This window comes from Equus caballus, chromosome 4, assembly GCF_041296265.1.
Source record: "Equus caballus isolate H_3958 breed thoroughbred chromosome 4, TB-T2T, whole genome shotgun sequence".
In the NCBI taxonomy this organism is placed as follows: Eukaryota; Metazoa; Chordata; class Mammalia; order Perissodactyla; family Equidae; genus Equus; species Equus caballus.
Window position 1 is genome coordinate 36,256,107 of NC_091687.1, and position 23,164 is coordinate 36,279,270.

General features: G+C 35.4%; 1 protein-coding gene across 25 annotated transcripts in view; it reads right to left on the minus strand.

Moving 5' to 3' along the window:
• SLC25A40 (solute carrier family 25 member 40) overlaps positions 1–23,164 on the minus strand; it is a 130,474-nt gene that overhangs the window by 101,397 nt on the left and 5,913 nt on the right. For 14 of the 25 annotated variants that reach the window (XR_011438138.1, XR_011438139.1, XR_011438140.1 and 11 more), the window contains 4 exons: positions 5,238–5,306; positions 3,729–3,849; positions 2,564–2,623; positions 97–203 (listed from right to left, as the gene is read on the minus strand). Coding sequence is in view for 9 of the 25 variants with exons in the window: in XM_001489300.6 (XP_001489350.1) it covers positions 97–203; positions 2,564–2,623; positions 3,729–3,825 (264 nt within the window). In the remaining 16 variants the exon portion in view is untranslated. Of the gene's footprint in view, positions 1–96; positions 204–2,563; positions 2,661–3,728; positions 3,850–5,237; positions 5,307–22,538; positions 22,814–23,164 lie in introns of those variants that run through there. The other 11 variants (XR_011438150.1, XR_011438149.1, XR_011438148.1 and 8 more) reach the window with 5 other exon arrangements.

Sequence of the window (23,164 nt, forward strand, 5' to 3'; positions counted from 1 at the left end):
ACAGGATGGACTTTTTACTCTCCTGCAATTGGAAAATCTTTCATACATAAGATTAAATATAAAAATTGAAAACACGTTGTGATATAATGCCCTTACCAATGTTCCCTGGAAACGTCCTGGCTTCTTATACCATGCTCTGTTACCTTCCTCTTCACAGACACATAGATGATCCATAAGTCCATTACTATATACAAAGCATTTTCCTAACAAAGAAGATTCCAACAGTTAACAATTACTTCACACAACTGTATTATTTTTACAGATGAACAAACTGAAAGTATAATGAGTGGACTAGAAAATTATGAGGAGATATAACCTTGTCTTCATCTTTTTTTTTTTTTTAAAAGATTTTATTTTTTTCCTTTTTCTCCCCAAAGCCCCCAGGTACATAGTTGCATATTCTTAGTTGTGGGTCCTTCTAGTTGTGGCATGTGGGACGCCGCCTCAGCGTGGTTTGATGAGCAGTGCCATGTCCGCGCCCAGGATTCGAACTGACGAAACACTGGGCCGCCTGCAGCAGAGCGCGCGAACTTAACCACTCGGCCATGGGGCCAGCCCCACCTTGTCTTCATCTTTTAAGATGAAACATACATAATTTGATTTGCTTGATGACATAGCACTAGGCTCTAAACTCACAGTGGTGAAAAGGAATTGAGTAAATTAGCGGATTTTATATTTTCAGATTTGTAGTAAGCAAATGCACACAGAAATAAATTCTTTTAGGTTTTCTGAGGGAATGGAGAAGGAAGACAAAAGAGGAAAACCTGTTTTGAAAAGTGAACAAGGGTGTACATCTTCTCTATTTGACCAGAAGAAAACTCCATGGTATACAAGGGAAATTCAGACAAAAATATACTATGAAATCTAATGCATATCTGTAAGTTGCTAAGAGAGATCTTAAAAGTTGTCATCACAAGAAAAAAAACTTTATGTGAGATGATGTTAACTAAACTTATTGTGGTAACCATTTTGCAATATACATATATCAAATCATTATGTTGATATATGTATATGTATATACCTAAAGCTAATAAAATGTTATACATTGATTATATCTCAATTGAAAAATAGATTATGGAAAGAAAACTTCTTAATCAAGATAAATAATGCTATGCTTTGTCCCTTTCTCTGTTATTTACACTGCTCAATCTAGACATCTGTCAGCTCCCACCTAATTTACTACAACTGTCTAATACCAACTTCTTTCCATTATCAGGCTTACTATTGCTACCAAAACTGTTTTCTCTGTTCAACCATACACATCCTGTGAGTTTCATAATACACAAGTCTAAGTGCCTCCTTCTGCTTTTAAGGCTTTCTTTAATGCATAGGAAATTATCTTACATTTAGTCTCTTCCTACAATCCATCTATGCATTCATTCATGTGAAAAATGCCTGTTGTTCATTTCATCTCACCCCTATGCATTCAACAGACTGGCATTTACATCTGAGTCAACTTTCTCACAGTCCAAACAGTCTGTTTTCTGCCATTTAAATATGTTTGAAATGCTTTATAAAGCTGTAAAAGATTGACCAAGGAACTGCCATTTTTTCCCGTCTAATAAAAATGTGTAAGTACTCTTCTCAAATTCCACATAAACTACACTGTCCAGCAATTAACCAAGCTGCCTGATAAAATAATGAATTTCCAATCACTGTATTCAAGCAACAGTTGGATGACTGTTGGATGAATGTTCTAGGATGGGCAGAGCTCTTGGACAAAGGAGGAATCTAGATCCTAAGGTCCCTTACAAGTATAATTCTGTTTTTACTTGTGAGGCATATATTCATATATAAAATTGTCCTCTGCTTTAATTAGTAGTTCATAAAGGTGTTATATGTGTTACATATATGTTTTGTGCCTAGACCTCATCATATACTAAGTGATGAAAAACTGTTTCTGCATGGGGTAAAGAGGTATCAATTTTCTTTTTTTTTTTTAATGTTACTTCCTTTTTTTTTTTGCTGGGAAAGAGTCATTCTGAGCTAACATCTGTTGCCAACCTTCCTCTCTGTCTCTTTTTTTCTTTTCCCCTCCCCAAAGCCCCAGTATATCGTTGTATGTTCTAGTTATAAGTCCTTTCAGTTCTTCTATATGAGCCACCGCTACAGCATGGCTACCGAAAAATGATGCGGTTCTGCGCCTGGACACTGAACCCAGGACCCTAAGGTAGAACGTGCCAAACTTTAACCACTAGGCCATCAGGGCTGGCTCGAGATGCACCAATTTTTAAAAACTGACAAAAAGACAGTATGATTCAAACAAAAATAAATGCAGGGACCGGCCCCGTGGCCGAGTGGTTGGGTTTGCACACTCTGCTTCAGTGGCCTGGGGTTTTGCCAGTTTGATTCCTGGGTTTGGACGTGGCGCTTCTCATCAAGCCATGCTGAGGTGGCATCCCATGTGCCACAACTAGAAGGACTCACAACTGAAAATGCATAACTATGTACCGGGGGACTTTGAGGAGAAAAAGGAAAAATAAAATCTTAAAAACAAAAAAAAATGAATGCAGTAACATCTAAAAATCTAACATAACAGTTTCAGGATAACTAGCACACATACCTTTATAAAATGGGTTGTTTTGGGCTTGGAGTCGAATTTTAACAACATCAAGGGGTGTCACTATGAAGATACATAAATTTCAATTAACAACTGGTACCTGTAAATTATACAGATATTTGTCCGAAGAACACAAAATACATGGAATCATACCTTTCCTCATGGCTACATAACGGGTAAGATTATCTTAAAGTAGTTGTGAACGTAACACTCTAATTTTTTGCCCTTGAATTTTGTTTAAAGAGGACCAACGAGAAGACAATGTAATTACTTCTGAGTACTGTCATTTATAATATTTCTACAACTATAATTCCATTAGCATTAAAACTAAAATACTAATATTTATAAGAAAATATGTTGTCTAAGCTAAAGAACAAAAGTTCCACAAGTCTATTTAAATATTTGAGAATAACTCTATATTATGAGTAATCAATCATCAAACAATATTAGTCTTTCTAATCTGTTAAATTCACCTGTATCAAATAAAAACTATAGATAATGCAAATTTCAATTAGCTAGCCGTAAATCTTTTACCACCATGTTATGTTATTCCATTTGGGAACAGCACAGCAAAGGAGAATGCTTTTAATTTGCATGCTATATTTTATCTAAGTAGAAAAAAATGCCACACAGTGGTTCTAAGAAAACTTTTCCTCATCTGAGAATGAGGAGGTCACATTAGATGATCTCTAAGGTCTTTACAACCCTAACGTTCTGACCTAAAGTAAGATAGTACATTCTAAAGCAATTAGTTTGTTTGTTCTAATCATTTATCTTATTTAAATGAACTAGCCAACTTAAAGTCATTAAAATGTTAAATGATCACCTAACTATGTCATCTGGCTGTTTCTATAAGAAACAGACTACAAAAAACAGAAAAATGTGGTCCAGAGAAATTTAAGAAATTCACTGTTAACGCAAGCAAAGTAAAACATAATTTGTATTTGTTGCTACTATAAGTTACCCAAATTCTGTATTATTCATTATGCTAATATTTTATTCTATTTACTTGTTTTCTATTTTAAAAAAAGATAATAGACTTAAAAGTTTAATAGAATATTTAATATTAATATTGATAGGGACCTCAAAGAACCTCACAGACAGTAAAATCCAAATGGAATCACTGACTCATTCAGTTACATAATCTACACCAGTGGCAGTATTCTACCTATTAGTGATGTCAGTACAGCTCCAGTACAAGAGGCAAGCATTTGTTGAAGAGGTGTCACTTTGATAATCTGTGGTCCCCCTGCTTCAGGATCCATATTTTTAACTAACAGAAGAAAAATCTGGTAAAAAAAAAAAGGCAAGAGGCAAAATAAAAGCTTAATGGAAAATGTCCTCAAAATTGACTGCAAAAAATTAAAGAAATGATAAAAACAATAATCAGTATTAATATCAAAGCACATGTTGTTGACCACCATCAAAAGTAAATATATAAGTTCTATACACAAAGGTACTACACAACTGTCATTAATAGAACACGTTCTCCGACTTTCCAAAAATGGTAATGTACTTCAGCTAAGCTATGTGAGCAGCATCACATTTGTAAGACAGTTAATAGAGCATTAAGAAAACAGATTCTCATCATGTAACAAAATGAAAGCAGTTGACCAATAAGGCTCAGAACCTGTGAATTTAGCCTAAGAACTACTCAGATACTCTAATCTAGCACAGAGTTATCAGCAAATAGAGCACTATTTTTATTGCATAGCAAAAGTTGTTGCAAAGGTATAAAATCAAAACACATAACCTTCATAAGAAGTATCATCTTAGAAAAATTTGATGAGAAAAGTAATATATACTCTTTATAAAAAGTCAGTTATAAAAATCACATAAACTTACTATTCAAAAACAACCAGTGACAACATACAGGTGTCATCTTTCCAAATGTCTATGCATACACAAACACTTATATATGTATATGTATGCGTGTGTAAATATACACTCATGCACACACACACACAAGTGCATATTACATCTAATTAATCAAACAAGTACAAACATTTGTGTATCTGTGTATATGCATTTTTTCTGAAAAACAAAAATAGGTGAACACTATTGATATGGCTTAGTAGCCTGCTTGACACTTAAAAATATAGATGTATCAAAAAATACAGATTTACATTATCATTTTTAATGCTTACACAGTTTTTAATTATATTTATTTAATCAGTCTCATATTGTTAGATATTTAGGTTACTGCCAATTTTTCATTTACTCATTCATTCATTTCATACATTCTCATATAAATATCCTTATACATACCTCTTTTTGTAGTCTTCCTACAACTACCACAGCAGGAAAAGTAAGATTGCTGGGCTGAACTATAAACTTGAGAAAAATTGCCAAAATGCTTTCCAGAAAAGTTAGACTAATTTATACTACCATTGGCAATATGAGTTCCTATTAATCCGCAACTTCCCCAAACTTTCTCTTTCACATTACATATCGTTTAATTTTTCTGAACCATTTGAAAGTAGACTGCACACATCATGTCCCTTCATCCTAAATACTTCAGAACATTCTTATATAATCACAGTATACTTATCAAATTGAGGAAACAATTTTGATAGTGCTCTACAGTTCATATCCCAATTTTTTTTAATCATCCCAATAACGACCTCTGTAAAAATGGCAGTTTTATTATTTCTTTGGGCTTTTATTATTCACCTACCTGGTTTAAGTTTTTTCTTCAGTTCTATGCTCCAATATTTTATTGTTTGTAACATCAGTAGCTGAAAATCTGTAGTGAAATAATAAAGTATGTCTTATCTTTTCACACAAGAAAGGGATAACAAGCCTAAAGAAAAGGAATATGTAAAAAACTTTAAAACACAAATCAACAAATACTTATTGAATACTTGCTATTAAGGACTTTGAGGAACATGAAGAACACTCCAGATCAGAGTTATGAAAGAATTTTTCACAAGAATTTCATATTATCCCAGTAAATATATTCTGTTTTAAAAACAAACAATTCTAGAACCTGAACATGCTGATTAGTCCCAGTATCATAAGAGTCACTTAGATTTTGTGACACAAAATTAAATATGCAGCATTATCTTTCAAGTATTTACTGGGGAAAAAAGTTTTACCTGAATCTAAACAATCCTTTAGATCTAACTTCTGATTTACAGGAAATTCAGAGATTAAAATAACACGGTAAAGGGTGTCACAAAGTATGAGAAGGGGTATTACTCCAGTCTACAGAACTATTGTCTTGGTTTCTTCAGCAAGTGAAAGGTGGGAAAAGAGGTTGCAGGGGAGGGAGAATTGTTCTCGAATAAAGGAATCTTATGAGAGTTACCAATGAAATGCATCCTGACTCAAATAAGCAAATTTAAAAAGCGAATTTGAGGGTAACTAAAGAAATCTGAACATGGATAGGATATTAGATAATATTAAAAAGTTATTGTTGATTTTGTTTGTGAGATAATGGTATTGTGGTCATGTAGAAAGTGTCTTTTTTAAAGAGATTCATACTGAATGAAGTGTTAAGGGCTAAAATGTTATGACAGCTATAGTTTACAATACTTCAAAAAATATACTAAATGTTAATGATCTGTTAAATCTAGGTGATTAAGTATGCCATAAATATTTCACTCTTCTGTATTTTTCTGTGCATGGGAAAATCTGCAAAATAAAAATTTTTAATTCTTGAAATTTATGTACAATCTTCAAGTCTAAGAACATACTTCTAACATTCATTTATGTGAACACAGTTCTTTTAAGTGGAAAAAGAATATACACATGCCAGAATACAGGTATACTCCTCCTCCAGAAGAGTAAAACGGCCTACAGTGCTTTATTTTTTTTTTTAAAGATTTTATTTTTTCCTTTTTCTCCCCAAAGTCCCCCAGTACATAGTTGTATACTCTTCGTTGTGTGTCCCTCCAGCTGTGGCATGTGGGACGCTGCCTCAGCGTGGCTTAACGAGCAGTGCCATGTCCGCGCCCAGGACTCGAGCGAACGAAACACTGGGCCGCCTGCAGCGGAGCGCGCGAACTTAACCACTCGGCCACGGGGCCAGCCCCATACAGTGCTTTATTTTTATACTCATCCCAGCAAAGTTGGCAACCTGAATATGTTCCCCTGAAATTAAAGCCAAAAAACCCATCATATATTTCCAGCAATTATTTAGAATGTAAGGGGGAAAAGCCAGAAATTTAGATATAGCTTTTTAGAATCAAAAATTAAGGTTACTGGACTTTTTATTACTTCTTAACATATATGTATTTTCGAAAACTAAGTTGTATAAACAATCTTCTAAGATCATAACATATCACCTTACAATGAGATCTGAAAAACTAGTCTCCTTTTCAATCTATCCAAAAAGTAATGTCGAGTAAATGGACAACATAGTCACAGATTTGGGAGTAGATGGAGAAAAAGTGAGAAGTAATAATCTTAGTGGATTTTCTAGAACTCATAATGTATTCTCCAGCACCTTAAATTCCCTCCACTCTTATCAACCTACTTATCTTTTTTCTTTGCATCCTTCCATTCTTCTATGTGGCAGATACTGTTCCTTTGTCAGGGAGCATATGGACTAGTGAGAGAGATGACTTTAATATTAATATCTTCTGTAACTTAGGACATAAAAAAAAATGTTCTGCAAGAATAGCTTTCTCCCTCAACTCTATGAAATTCCTCTTTTCTATACCTTTTCTGCATTCTGTGTCCTACTTAGGTTAGTATTAACGATTTGCTACACCTCGCCAAAGTGGTCTTCATGTATAAAGGGTAAACATTTTTAAACATGAATCATCAAGGAGACTTTCTTGGGGGAAGAAACGAAAATAATTTAATGATAAAAATCTACTCAACCAAGTGATAATGGAGATGGTTTAATAAAAGGATTAGAGTAATATCCAAGTCAGAAGATAGTAAGTCAATATACACTTAGTATTATCAGAATTTTTAATTTTTTCAAATGTGTTAGAAGCCATCTTGTTACAGTTTTGATTTATGTCCCCTGATCAATAATGATGCTGAACATCTCTCCACATTTTTATTAGCAGTATGTGTTGCCTCTTCTGTAATATGTCCATTTATATCTTTGCCCATTTTTCTTTTGAGGCATTTATATTTTTCTTATTGGTTTGAGGAATCTTTTATTCTTAATACAAATTATTTGTAGGATGTGTAAATTATATCCTCTCAGAGTCTATAATCTGTCTTTCCAGTTTCTTTAAAGTATTTTTTGATAAATGAAAGTTCTCAATTTTTTGAATTAAAAAACATACAACATGAAATCTATCTTCTTAAATTTTTAAGTATATAGTACAGCACTGTTAACTATATGTACCTTGTTATACAGAAGATCTCTAGAAGTTTTTCATCTTGTGTGACTGAAGCTCTATACCCATGAAATAGCAATTCTCTTTTTCCCCCTCTCCCTAGGCCCTGGCAACCACCATCTTCTTTTCCTATTCTAAGAGGCTGACTACTTTAGATACCTCACGTAAGTGCAATCACGTAGTATTCCTCCTTCTGCGACTGGCTTGTTTCACCCAACATAATGCCTCCAAAGTTCATCCATGTTGTAGCATATAACAGGATTTCCTTCTTTTATAAGGCTAAATAATACCCTATTGTATGTATATACTGTATTTTGATTACTCACTTGTCTATTGATAGACATTTAGATTGCGTCCACCTCTTGAATTGTACAAAATGCTGCAACGAACTTGGGGGTACAAATATTTCTTCAAGAGCCTGATTTCAAATCTTTCAGATAAATATCCAGAAGAAGGATTGCTAGGTCATATGGTTGTTCAATTTTAAATTTTTTGAATAATCTCTATTGTTTTCCATAGCAGCTACACCATTTTACATTTCTCACCAACAATGCACAGGTTTTGATTTCTCCACATCCTCACCAGCACTAGTTTTGTTTTTGTTTTTTGATAATGGCCATTGTAACAAGTGTGAGGTAACAGCTTGTGATTTTAACTTTATTTGCCTGATGATTAGTGCCGCTCAGAGTCTTTTCATGTTCCTGTTGGCTTTTTGCATGTCTTCTTTGGAAAAATGTCTATTAAAGTCCTTAACCCAGTTTCTAAATAAGTTATTTCTTTGTTATCGAGTTGTAGGAGGCTACTTATATATTTTGGATTCTAATCCCTTATCAGATATATGGTTTGTAAATATTTTCTCTCATTCTTTAGACTGTCTTTTCACTCTGTCGATTGTTTCTTTCGCCATATAGAAGCTTTTTTATTTGATGTAGTCCCACTTGTCTTTTGTTTTTATTGTCTGTGTTTTTGGTGTCATATCCCAAATATCATTACCAAGATCATGTTATGAAGCTTTTCTCCTGTTTTCTTCTAGAAGTTTTATTTCAGGTCTTACATTTAAGTCTTTAATCCATTTTGAGTTGATTTTTGTGTATAGTGTAAGATAAGGGTCAAAATTCTTAATTTAATGTTGCCAAATTTATTGATCTTTTCCTTTGTAGACAACACCTTTTCGTGTCTTCTTTAAGCAATCTTTCCCCACTCAAAAGTCCAAAAGATATTCAGCTATATTTTCTCCCTAAAATTTATTGATAGCAAAACTTTAAAACTTTTAAGTCCTTAATTCACACAGAATTTTTTAATAGCATGTGAAGTAGAGATTCAATTTCATCTTTTTCCCTGTGAGAACAGATAACTAATTTCTCCAGCTCCAATTATTAAATAATCCCTCCTTTCTCCTCTAAACTGACACATTACTTTGTCATACCTAAGTTCTATTTCTGTGTGGAACTGTTTCTAGACTCTAATCTATTGGTCTATTATCTATCTTTACCATACCACACTGTATTATTGAGTCATAGTAAGTCCCTATATTTGGTAAGGCAAGTCCACCCTCCCCATTCCTCTTGTTCAGGAGTGTCCTGGCTACTCTCGGCTTTTGGTCCTTCATATAAATTTGAAAATCATCTTACCAAATTCCTTGAAAAACTTCTTCAGAATTTTGATTGGAACTGAATTGAATCTATAGATAAATCTGGAGAGAATTAATACCCAAGAATATAGTCTATTCCTTCATTTTTTCAGGTCTTCCTAAACGTTGTTCTGAAAAGTTTAAAAATTTGTGCTACAGACATCTTGCGTATTTGTGGCAGATCTAGCTCTAGATACCTCGTAGTTTCTAATGTTAATATAAATAGTGTCTTCCTTTTAATTACATATTCTCTTTGCGGTTAGCACACACAACTGATTTTGTATATTTTTTTTTTCAGATTTTTTTATTTTTCCTTTTTCTCCCCAAAGCCCCCCGGTTCATAGTTGTGTATTTTTAGTTGTGAGTCCTTCCAGTTGTGGTATGTGGGATGCCACCTCAGCGTCGCCTGATGTGTGGTGCCATGTCCATGCCCAGGATTTGAACCGGGGAAACCCCGGGCTGCCGAAGCAGAGCGTGTGAACTTAACCACTCGGCCACGGGGCCGGCCCCAATTTTGTATATCTTATATCCAGCCAACCTTGCTAAAACAAATCCATTATTTCTAATTATTGATTTATAGACTCTTCTGAGTTTTTATATAAAAGTTTACATTGTCTGCAAATAATAAGTTGGCTTTCTGCCATTCCCAATCATCATGCTACCAATTTAATTTTCTTATTGCACAGGCTAGGATATCCAATACAATGTTAGGTAAAGAGTGGCAGAAATGAGTATCTCTGTCCCATTTCTGAATTTAAAAAGAATTCTTCTAAAATTCCCTGTTACAATGATGTTTGCTCTAGACTTTTTTTTTTTTTTACAGAGACTCTTCATCCACTAAGGAATTTTCTTAATTCTAATTTACTACAAAGATTTTCTCTCCTTTATTTCTTTTGTTATTTCAGCTTTACTGAGGTAAAACTGACATAAAAAATTGTAACATATTTAAAATGTACATTGTGGTGATTTGATGTACATATACATTGTGAAAAGATTGCTCCTGTCTACTTAATAAACACAGCCATCACCTCACATATTCATCTTTGGGTTTTTTTGGTGAGAACATTTAAGTTCTACTCTCTTAGCAAATTTCAATTATGCAACACAGTGTTATCAACTATAGTCACCATATTTTACATTAGATCCTCAGACCTTATTCATCTTACAGCTGAAAGTTTGTACCATTTTACAACCTCTTCCTATTTCCCCCACCCAGTGGCCCACTCCCCCACCCCCCTGACAACCATACTTTTACTCTCTGTCGCTGTGAGTTTGAATTTTTCTTTCTTAAGATTCCACATATAAGTGATACCATGCAGTATTTGCCTTCTTTGTCTGGCTCATTTCACTTAGCATAATGCCCTTAAAGGCCCATCCATGTTGTCACAAACGGTAGGATTTCCTTCTCTCTCATGGTTGAATAATATTCCTTTGTACGTATATATAAAATATATCTTTATTTTCTTTCTTTCTTTAAATTTTATTGAGAATAACTGACATACAATGAACTACACATATTTAACGTTCACAACTTAAGTTCTGACCACCTGTGAAATCATCACCAATCAACAAATGAACACAACTGGCATGGCATTCCCATTAAGTTTCCTCTTGCTTCTTTGTAATTACTTTCTAGCACCCCTTGCTGCTCTGAAGCAAATATTTATCTGCTATCACTGCAGATCAGTATGCATTTTTGAGAATTTCACATGAGTAGAACCATACGGTATGTACCACTTTTTTTCTGGCTTCTTTCATTCACTATCTTTATTTGGAAACTCATTCATCTTATTGGATGTATTGATACTTAGTTCCTTTCTATTACTGAGTAGTACTCCACTGCATGGATATGCTACAATTTCTTTATCCATTCACACCTATTCTTAGAAATTTGGGTTGTTTCCAGTTGGGGACTAGTACAAAGGAGCTTTGAATATCCGCATTTAAGTCTTGAGTAAATAAGCAGAAATAAAATGGCTGGATCAAATGGCAAATGCATGTTTAAGAAAATGTCAAAATGTTTCCAAAGCAATTGTATCATTTTATATTCCCACCAGCATGCAAGTTCCACATCCTTAACAACACTTGGTACGGTAATTTTTTAAAATTTTACCTAAGTAGTGATATCTCATCGTTGTACAACTTTTCATTTTCCCAAGGAGTAATATTACGCATCTTTTCATGGAGTTATTTGCCATATCTTTATCTATTTCTTTCTTTTGTTCCCTGTGCCACTTCTAAAGAATAGGGCAAAAGTGATAAAATGTCACTTTTAAGATTAAGTTATAAAAGACTGTGGCTTCCATCTTAGTTGACTCTTTGTTTCCTCTTACTTGCCTGTTCTGATGATACAAGCTGTCATGGTGTGAACTGCCCTATGGAGCGGCCCACTGGGCACCAAGGGCAGCCTCCAGCCAACAGCAGCACGGAACTGAGGCCCTTCAGTCCAACAAACCATAGGAAACTAAATTTTGCTAAAAACTACATTAGTGAGGCTGGAAACAGATCCCTCCCCAGTTGAGCCTTGAGATAAATGTAACCTCAGCCAACACGTTCCCTATATCCTTGTGAAAGACCAAGCTAACCCAGCTAAGCCACATCCAGATTCCTGACACACAGAAAGTGTGAAATGATAAATATTTGTTGTTTCAAATCACTACATTTTGGAGTAATTTATTACACATGAATAAATAGCTAACAGCACCTATTGAGATGATCATATGGCTTTTCCTTTTTAGTCTGGTGATTTACATTGCTCGAATACTTAATGTTTAACCTTCTTTGCATTTCTAGGATAAACCCCACTTGCACCTGATATTTTCTCCTCTTTGTATATCATTAGTTTTTATTTGTTAAATTTTTGCTAAGAATTTTAACATCAGTGTTCATGAAGAATACTGTTGCATAATTCTCTTTTCTTGTAATGTCTTTGTCTTCTTTTGATTACTGCGTGACAGAATTGGGCCATCTGGATCTGAGGTTTACTTTAGTAGACCTAAGGATATTTAGCTTATTTATTTCTTCTTGTGTAAGCTGTAGTAGTTGGTATATTTCAAGGAATTTTCCCATTTCATTTAAATTGATGAATTTATGAGCATAAGGTTTTTCATAATATTGCTTTGTTCATAATACTGCTTTATTGTCCTTTTAATGGCTATAAGTTCTGTAGGTATGTTACCTCTCTTTGTTTATATTGGTTAATTTGTGTCTCCTCTTTTTCCTCATCAATCTGTCAAGAGAGTTATAAATTTTATTGATCTTCTCAGAGAACCAAATTTTGATCTCATTCTCTCTATTGTGTTTGTTTTCTATACCATGGTTTTCTCTTACCATCTTTATTATATGTTTTCTTTTTACTTTAGGTTTGTTCATGTTATTGATTTAGGACCTCTCTCCTTTTCTAATATAGGCATGGTAATGCCAAAAATTCCCTTTTGAACATTGCTTGAGCTGCATCTCATAAATGTGGATACATTGTGCTGTCATTTTCATACTTTTCAAAATATTTCCTAGTTTCCTGGTCTTTCTTACACTATCTTTATTGAGTTTTATATCAAAGCAATGCTTATCTCACAAAATGAGTTGGAGACTATTTTCTCTTTTGGAAGAGTTTGGGTAAGGTTGGGATTATTTATTCCTTAAATATTTGATAGAATTTACCTGTGAATTATAATTGCATCTGTGAATTTCATTTTCTTTGTGTTTTCAAAATATCTATAATTTTAACATTTGTTGAACAAATACTCAGATTATAATTTGCACAATTTTGGGTGGTGAAAAGGCTATGAATATTTTGTACATAAACAAACACAAACCTTACCACAAAAATGAAATAGTACATACTGAATGAAAATAGAAGAAAAATCCTTATTGAATTTTATGAGTTGGTCATCTGAGTCAGTACAATGTAAGTTAATCACTGTAACACAGGAGATACAACGCTCTTCATTATGTACGTGGGTTTCTCACAGCTGATAGTATTCAATTACACAAATTACTAAAAAATTTTAAATGCATAAACAATCCTTCATTTGGTAGTGGCTACTTCCATGGAAAATTTTAGACTATGTAACAACATTCATCATTTAGGCCACCCTAAAGTATGAAATTACTCTTTTGCTACTGAGGAAAATAAACACACACAGACACACAAACACAAACAACTTACCATGACAGAACTTATTCTGGGCCATGAAACAGGTGTCAATGAAATTAAAAGGAATTAAATCATGCAGCAGGTGTCAAGATGGTGGCACAGGCAGACTCTGAACTCACCTCCTTCCACAGACACAACAAATTTACAACTACTCTGGAAAGAAGTAGCCCTGAGAAAGAACTGAAAACTAAACAAAAAGAAGCACTTCAACAAGTGACAATCCTTACTGAGGTAGAAGAGGCAGAAATCCTTTCAGGAGATTAAAAAACCCACCTGCACAAGCAATGGCACTTCATGGCCAGCAGGAAGGAATCCTAAGGTATGCAGGCTTCCCTGACAGAGTAGGGGACCTGAGCAGGGGAGCATTACCGCTACAAGCAGCTGTTGCACTCAGCACACCTGAGACAAGTGTCATAACATCCAGCTTTGCTGGCTATTGACAACAACATGGAATACCTCCAGAAAAGCTATCAGATGTAAGGAAAAGAAACCAGCTCTTAAAAGGCCCACGCACAAATTCACCCATTTCAGAAAGCATCCTAAAATCACCAGAAAGAAAGGTGTACAGTCCTTTGGTGAAGAGACTCACCTGAAAGGTTCTGGGTGCATCTCGGTGAGAGGTGAGACCTCTCCAGGCACTGAGATATTGGCGGCAGCCACTACTGTGATCAAGTAAAGCCATGTTGACACAGATGTTGGTGGATGCCATTGAGTTCTTCCTCTGGCCTATTAGCCCAGGGTCTGCCCTATTAGCCAAGAATCTGCCACACCCACTAGAGCACAGATTTAGTCCAGCTCAGCCAGCACAGGAAACCTGGCCTAGGGACTCGCACAACCCAATAGCAGGCCCTCAGGCAACTTGTGGGCCTGCACGTACTGGGTGCCTTGATCCTCTGCAGCTGGGCAAGACGGTCTGTCTCTGCAGGGCAGGTTATGCGTAAGAAGCTGGTGGAGTGTGTGGGGCCTCTGCAGTGGGATAACTGGATCCGCTTAAGGGAAGTGGAGTGCGCACATGAAGCAGGACTGTGTTGACAATGTGTGTGGCCCTGTGAGTAGTGGGGCTTGTCAGCTGAGGAGACGTATGCTTCTCAAACAGCCACATAGGGAACCAACCTCACCTTCCAAAGCCTGAAACAATTGGGTGCTTACGTGGCTGGGGCCAGCATCACTCAGCTGCAATCTTGAGAGAACTGACAAGAGACTTGCAGAACAGAGACCTAAAGAAATTGTAAGCCACTGAGCATAGCAATCAGCCACACTGGGGGCCAACTCACTTAACAGGAAAACTGCAACAGGAATGTGCTATTAGACCTTGCAGCCAACTGTGCTGGGGCTCCTCATGCCCAATAAGTGACTGAAGGGACCACAGCAGCCACATGCAGTTAAGAATTACAACCAGCTGGCCAGGGGGACAGCCTAGCCTCCCTGGGCACCCAGAGGAAGAGCAAGCGTGCCACAACAGAAGGACACACGTAGCCCACCCAAGGGTCACTCCTGGAACATTTGGAGTTGGTGATGAGAGAGAAGGACTCTGCTAGGCCTCATAAGGCATCTCTTATGAAAGGCCACCTGTCCAAGATCAAAAGACATTGCTGACCCACTTAATATGTGGATATAAGTACAGAGAAAAAGGAAAAATGAGGAGGCAAAGGAATACATTCCAAGTAAGGGAATAGGACAAAACCCCAGAAAAAGAACCAAATGAAACAGAAGTAACCAATTTACCAGATAAAGAGTTCAATCCAAAAGTCATAAGGATGCTCACTGATGTTGAGAGAAGAATAGATGAACTCAGTGAGAATTTCAACAAAGAACTGGAAAATAGAAAAAAGAGCCAATCAGAAATAAAGAACAGGGGCCGGCCCGGTGGCGCAGCGGTTCAGTTTGCACATTCTGCTTCGGCAGCCCGGGGTTCACCGGTTCGGATCCCAGGTGCAGACATGGCACCGCTTGGCACGCCATGCTGTGGTAGGCGTCCCACATAGAAAGCAGAGGAAGATGGGTATGGATGTTAGCTCAGGGCAGTCTTCCTCAGCAAAAAGAGCTGGATTGGCAGCAGTTAGCTCAGGGCTACTCTTCCTAAAAATAAAATAAATAAATAATAGAAATAAAGAATACAATACTGGAAACAAAAAATTCATTAGATGGACTCAATAACAGAGCAGATGATACAGAAGAAAGGATCAGTGAGCTAGACAAAACACTACAGGAAATCACTCAAGCAGAAGAGATAAAAGAAAAAAGAATTAAAAAGAATGAGAACAGTCTAAGAGAACTCTGGGACAACATCAAGCACACTAACATTTGCATTATAGGTGTCCCAGAAGGAGAAGAGAGAGACAAAGGAACAGAGAATCTATCTGAAGAAATAATAGGTGGAAACTTTACTAACCTAAGGAAGGAAACACACATTCAGGTACAGGAAGCACAGAGAGCACCTAACAAGATAAACCCAAGGCCCGCATCAAGATACATTATAATTAAAAAGTCAAGAATTAAACATAAACAGAGAAAGAGAAAGGCAACAAGTGGCATACAAATGAAACCCCATAAGGGTATCAGCTGACTTCTCACCAAAACCTTACAGGCTAGAAGGGAGTGCCACCATAGATTTAAAGTGCTGAAAGGAAAAAATCTACAGCAAAGAATACTCTACTCAGCAAAGTTATCATTCAAAATGCAAGGAGAGATAAAGAATCTCCCAGACAAGCAAAAATTAAAGGGTTTATCACCAAGAAACTACTTTTACAAGAAATGCAAAAGAGAATTATTTAAGTGGGAAAGAGAAGACCATAAATGGGAATAAGGAAATTATCAAAAAAAAAAAAAGCAATAAAATCACTGGTAAAGACAAAAATACAGTAAAGGTAGCAGATCAACCATCTATGGAAGATAATATGAAGGTCAAAAGACAAAGTACTACAATTACGTATTTCCATGATAAGAGCATAACGGATACACACACACAAAAAAAGAGGTTAGATATGATATCAAAAACATAAAATGTGGGAGGAGGGGAGTAAAAGAGTAGAGCTTTTAGAAAGAAATCAAACTAAAGAGACCATAAACTTAATACAGATTTCTATATATAGGTTATTATATATGAACCTGATGGTAATTTAGAAATCAGAAACCTACACTAAATACACAAAAAATTAAGAGAAAAGAACCCAAACGTAATACTAAAGAAAGCCATCAAACCACAAGAGAAGAAAGCAAGAGAGGAAGAAAGGAATAGAGAAGAACTACTAAAACACTCAGAAAAAAAGTAACATAATGGTAATAAGTACATACTTATCAATAGCTACTTTAAATGTCAATGGACTAAATGCTCCAATCAAAACGCATGGGGTGGCCGATTGGATTAAAAAACAAGACTCATATATATACTGCATACAAGAGACACACTTCAGGCCTAAAGACACTCACAACCTGAAAGTGAAGGGTTGGAAAAAGATACTCCGTGAAAACAGCAATGGAAAGAAAGCAGGGGTAGCCATACTTATATCACACAAAATAGACTTTAAAACAAAAACTGTAACAGAGACAAAGAAGGGTCTACATAATGCTAAACGGGACAACCCCACAAGAGGATATAACACTTGTCAGTATCTACGTACCCAACATAGGAGCACCTAAATATATAAAGCAATTATTAACAGACATAAAAGGAGAAATAGACAGTAACACAATAATAGTCGGGGACTTTAACACTGCACTTACACCAATGGATAAATCATCCAAACAGAAGATCAATAAGGAAACATTGGCCTTAAGTGACAAATTAGACCAGATGGACTTAGTAGATATATACAGAACATTCCATTCCAAAACGACAGAATACACATTCTTTTCAAATGCCCATGGAACATTCCCCAGGATTGATCACATGTTAGGGCACAAAACAAGTCTCAATGAATTTAAGAAGATCGAAATAATACCAAGCATCTTTTCTGATCACAACGGCATAAAACTAGAAATCAACTACAGGAAGAAAATCAGAAAAGCCACAAATATGTGAAGAGTAAAGAAAATGTTACTGAACAATGACTGGGTCAATAAAGAAATCAAAGGAGAAATCAAACAATACCTGGAGACAAATGAAAATGAAAATACGGCATGCGAAAATCTATGGGATACACCAAAAGCAGTTCGAAGGGGGAGGTTTATAGCAATACAGGCTTACCTCAGCAACAATCTAACAATCTAATCCCGCACCTAAAGGAACTGGAAGAAGAAGAACAAACAAAGCCCCAAATCAGTAGAAGGAAGGAAATAATAAAAATCAGAGCAGAAATAAATGAAATAGAGACTTTAAAAACAATAGATAAAGACTGATGAAACCAAGAGCTGGTTCTTTGAAAAGATAAACAAAATTGACAAGCCTTTAGTGAGACTCATTAAGAAAAAAGAGAGAAGTCTCAAATAGATAAAATCAGAAATGAAATAGGAGAAATTACGACAGACACCTCAACATCCATTTATGATAAAAACTCTAAATAAAACAGATACAGAAGCAAAGTATCTCAATATACTAAAGGCCATGTATGACAAACCCACAGCTAACATCATTCTCAATGGAGAAAAACTGAAAGCTATCCCTCTAAGAACAGGAACCAGATAAGGATGCCCACTTTCATCACTCTTATTTAACACAGTATTTGGAGTCCTAGCCACAGCAATCAGGCAAGAAAAAGACATAAACGGAGCCAAACTGGAAAGGAAGAAGTGAAACTGTCATTATTTGCAGATGACATGATTGTATATATAGAAAATCCTAAAGAATCCACCAAAGAACTTTAAGAAATATTAAATAAATATGGTCAAGTTGCAGAAAACAAAATCAAGATACAAAAATCAGTTGCATTTCTATACACTAACAACGAAGTAGCAGAAGGAGAAATTAAAAATATAATCCCATTTACAATGGCAACAAAAAAATAAAATATCTAGGAATAAACTTAACCAAAGAGGTGAAAGACCTGTACACCAAAAACTATAAAACATTGTTGAAAGAAATAGAAGATGACACAAAGCAATGGAAAGATATTCCATGCTCTAGGATTGGAAGAATTAACATCGTTAAAATGTCCATACTTCCTAAAGCAATCTACAGATTCAATGCAATCCCTATCAAAGTTCCAATGACATTTTTCACAAAGACAGAACAAAGTATCCTAAAATTTATATGGAACAACAAAAGACCCTGAATAGCCAAAGGAATCCTGAGAAAAAGAACAAAGTTAGAGGCATCACACTGTCTGATTTCAAAATGTACTACAATGCTATAGCAATCAAAACAGCATGGTACTGGAACAAAAACAGGCACAAAGATGAATGGAACAGAATTGAGAGCCCAGAAATAAACCCACACATCTACGGACAGCTAATTTTCGACAAGAGAGCCAAGAACATACAATGGAGAAAGAAAAGTCTCTTCAATACATGATGTTGGGAAAACTGGACAGCCACATGCAAAAGAATCAGAGCAGGCCATTATCTTACACCATACACAAAAATTAACTCAAAATGGATTAAGGACTTGAATGTAATACCTGAAATCATGAAACTTCTAGAAGAAAGCTTAGGCAGTACACTCTTCAACATTGGTCTTAGCAGCATAATTTCAAGTACCATGTATGACTGGGCAAGGGAAACAAAAAAATAAACAAATGGGACTACATCAAACTAAAAAGCTTCTGCACAGCAAAGGAAACGATCAGCAAAACAAAAGGACAATCTAGCAATTGGGAGAACATATTTACAAACCATATATCTGATAAGGGGTTAATATCCAAAATACACAAAGCACTCATCCATCTCAACAACAGAAAAACTCGTAACCCAATTAAAAAATGGGGAAAAGATCTGAACAGACATTTCTCCAAAGAAGATATACAGATGGCCAACAGGCACATCAAAAGATGTTCAACATCATTAGCTATCCAGGAAATGCAAATCAAAACTACAGTGAGATATCACCCTACTCCCGTCAGAATGGCTATACCTAACTTGACTGGAAACAACAATTGTTGGAGAGGATGTCGAGAGAAGGGAACCCTCATACAGTGCTGGTACTGGTACAGCTTCTATGGAAAACAGTATGGCGATTCCTCAAAAAATTAAGAATAGAACTACCATACAATTCAGCTATTCTCCTGTTGGGCATTTAGCCAAAGAACATGAAAACATGCATCTGTAAAGATACATGCACCCCTATGTTCATCAGCATTATTCACAATAGCCAAGACGTGGAAGCAACCTAAGTGCCTTCAAGGGATGAACTGATAAAGAAGATGTGGTAGATATACACAATGGAATACTACTCAGTCAAAAGAAATGATGGAATCTGGCCATCTGTGACAACATGGATGGACCTTGAAGGTGTTACACTAAGTGAAATAAGTCAAAGGGAGAAAGTCAAATACCGTATTACCTCACTCATAAGTAGAAGATAAAAACAACAATAAACAATCACATAGAGACAGATTGGATTGGTGGTTACCAGAGGGGAAGGGGGAAGGGAAGAAGTCGAAAGGGGTGATTAGGCACATGTGTGTAGTGATGGATTGTAATTAGTCTTTGGGTGGTGAACATGATGTAATCTACACAGGAATCAAAATATAATGAGGTACACCTGAAATGTATATACATTATAAACCAATGTTACTGCAATAAAAAAATAAAAAGAAAATATCAAAAAAAAGATTACACATATACACAAATCATACAAAATATATTCTATGACAACAAGGAAGTTAAACTAGACAACAATAACAGAAAAACCTGTGGATTCTCCAAAATGCCGGGCAACTAAATAACACATTTCTAAATATCTCATGGCTCAAAGTAGAAATCAAAGGGCATTTTTAGACTTAATGATGAAGTGTTGAAAGTTTTTCCTTTGACATCAAGAACATGATAAGGATGTACATTATCACTACTCGTATTTAATATTTTATTAGAGGTCCTAACCATCCAGGTAAGGCAAAAAATATATATCGTTTCTAAGTAAACAAAGTATCATTATTTGCAGACAACACAATTGTGAACACAGGAAATTTAAACCCATAACTTAATTATTAGAATTAATAAGAATTTAGCAATGTTGCTAGCTATAAAAATCAACATGCCAAATTAAACTATAGTTCTATATACCAGGAAAACACAGAAAAAGAAATTTAAAATAAACGGTATGTACAGTAGCATGGCAGAATTTCACGTACTTGGCAATAAATCTCACAAAAGATTCTCAAGACACCTGTAGAAAAAAATATAAAGTTTCACTGATTTCAAGGTTTTAATACAGAGAAATATACTATTTCATGGACCAAAACAACAAATGCTATAAAGATATTAATTCTTCCAAACTGATCTATAGATTCATAGAAATCATAACCAAAATCCCAAATCTCTTTAGTTTTGTGGAATTCACACAATACTTCCCAAAACTTACATAGAATTAGAAAATGGTGAGAATTGCCAAACATTGTGAGATGTACCTAAAGCAGAGCTTACAAGCAAATTTACAGCATTATATGCTTATATCAGAAAAGATCTAAAAGTCAATGATCCAAGGCCCTCTCCTAAGAGACACTAGAAAAAGAAGAGCAAATTAGAACCAAAAAAAGTAGAAAGAATATAAAAATAAAAATTGAAATAAAAAACTTGCTAGAGGGGCTCAAAAGCATATTTGAGAGGACAGAAGAAAGAATCAGCAAACTTGAAGAAAGACCAATTAAGATCACTCAATCTGAGGAACAGAAAGAAAAAGAATGAAGAAAAATGCACAGAGCCTAGGAAACCTGTGGATATTATCAAGCATAGCAACACACACATAATGGGAGTCCCAGAAGGAGAGAAGAGGAGAGAAAGAAAAAGAATAATGGCCAAAAACTTCCTAACTTTGATAAAAGAAACGAATCTACACATCCAACAAGCTCAATGAATTCCTGGTGGGATAAAGCCAAAAAGATCCACACTTAGATGTTATACAGTCATCCGTAGCTTAACAATCAGGATACATTCTGAGAAACGCATGTTGTTAGGTGATTTTGTCATTGTACAAACATCAAGAGTGTACTTACACAAATTTAGATGGTATAGCCTACTACACACCTAGGCTAAATGGTACTAATCTTACAGGAACACCATTGTACATGCTATGCAGCACATGCCTGCATTCTACAAATTCAATACAATCACTACTAATTCCCACTGCCTTTTTGCAAAAATGGACAAGCTGATGCTAAAACTCATATGAAATTTCAAGGGATCCTGAATAACCAAAACAATCTTGAAAAAGGAGAAGAAAATTGGAGGATTCACACTTCCCAATTTCAAAATTTACTAAAAGGCTTTAGTAATTAAAACAGTGTAGTAATGGCATAAGGATAAACATACAGATCACGGAATAGAATTGATAGTCCTGAAACAACCCCATACATCTACAGTCGACTAAATTTTAACAAGGTTGCAAAGACCATTCGATGATGAAAGAACAGTCTTTTCAACAAATGGTATTGAGACAAATGGATATGCATATGCAAAAGAATGAAGCTGGACCCTCAGCTCACACCATGTACACAAATTAACTCACAATGGGTCAAAGATCTAAGTGTAAGTGCTAAAACTATAAAACTCTTCAAAGATAATATGGAATAAAATTAAATGACCTTCCATTTGGCAATAGGGTTCTAAATATGACACCACAAGTAAAAGAGATAAAAGATAAACATAAATAAAATTGGACTTTATCAAAATTTAAAACTTTTGTGTATCAAAGGATTATCAAAAAAGTGAAAAGACAAGCCATGGAATTGGAGAAAATTTTTGCAAATTATATATTTGTTAAGAATCTGATATACAAAATACTTAAAGAATACTTACAACTTAACAACAAAAAGACAAAAGCCCAATTAAAAAATAGGCAAAAGGGGCCAGCCCTGTGGCGCAGCAGTTAAGTTCACACGTTCTGCTTTGGCGGTCCAGGGTTCACCAGTTCGGATCCCAGGTGCGGACATGACACCGATTGGCAAGCCATGCTGTGGCAGGCGTCCCACATATAAAGAAGAGGAAGATGGGCACGATGTTAGCTCAGGGCCAGGCTTCCTCAGCAAAAAAGAGGAGGATTGGCAGCAGATGTTAGCTAAGGGCTAATCTTCCTAAGGGCGAAAAAAAAAAAAAAAGGGCAAAAGACCTGAATAGACATTTATTCAGAGAAAATATACTAACGGCCAATAAGCACATGAAAAGATGCTCTACATTACTCATTATTAGGGAAATGCAAATCAAAACCACAAGGAAACACCACTTCATACCCAGTAGGAAGGCTATAATTTAAAAAAAAGGAAAGAAGTGTTGATGAGAATGTGGAGAAATGGGAAACTTTTTACACTGCTGGTATGAATGTAAAATGACGCGGCCACTGTGAAAAACAGTTTGGCAGTTCCTCAAAATATTAAACATAGAATTATCATATTATTCAGCAACTCCATTCCAAGGTATATACCCAA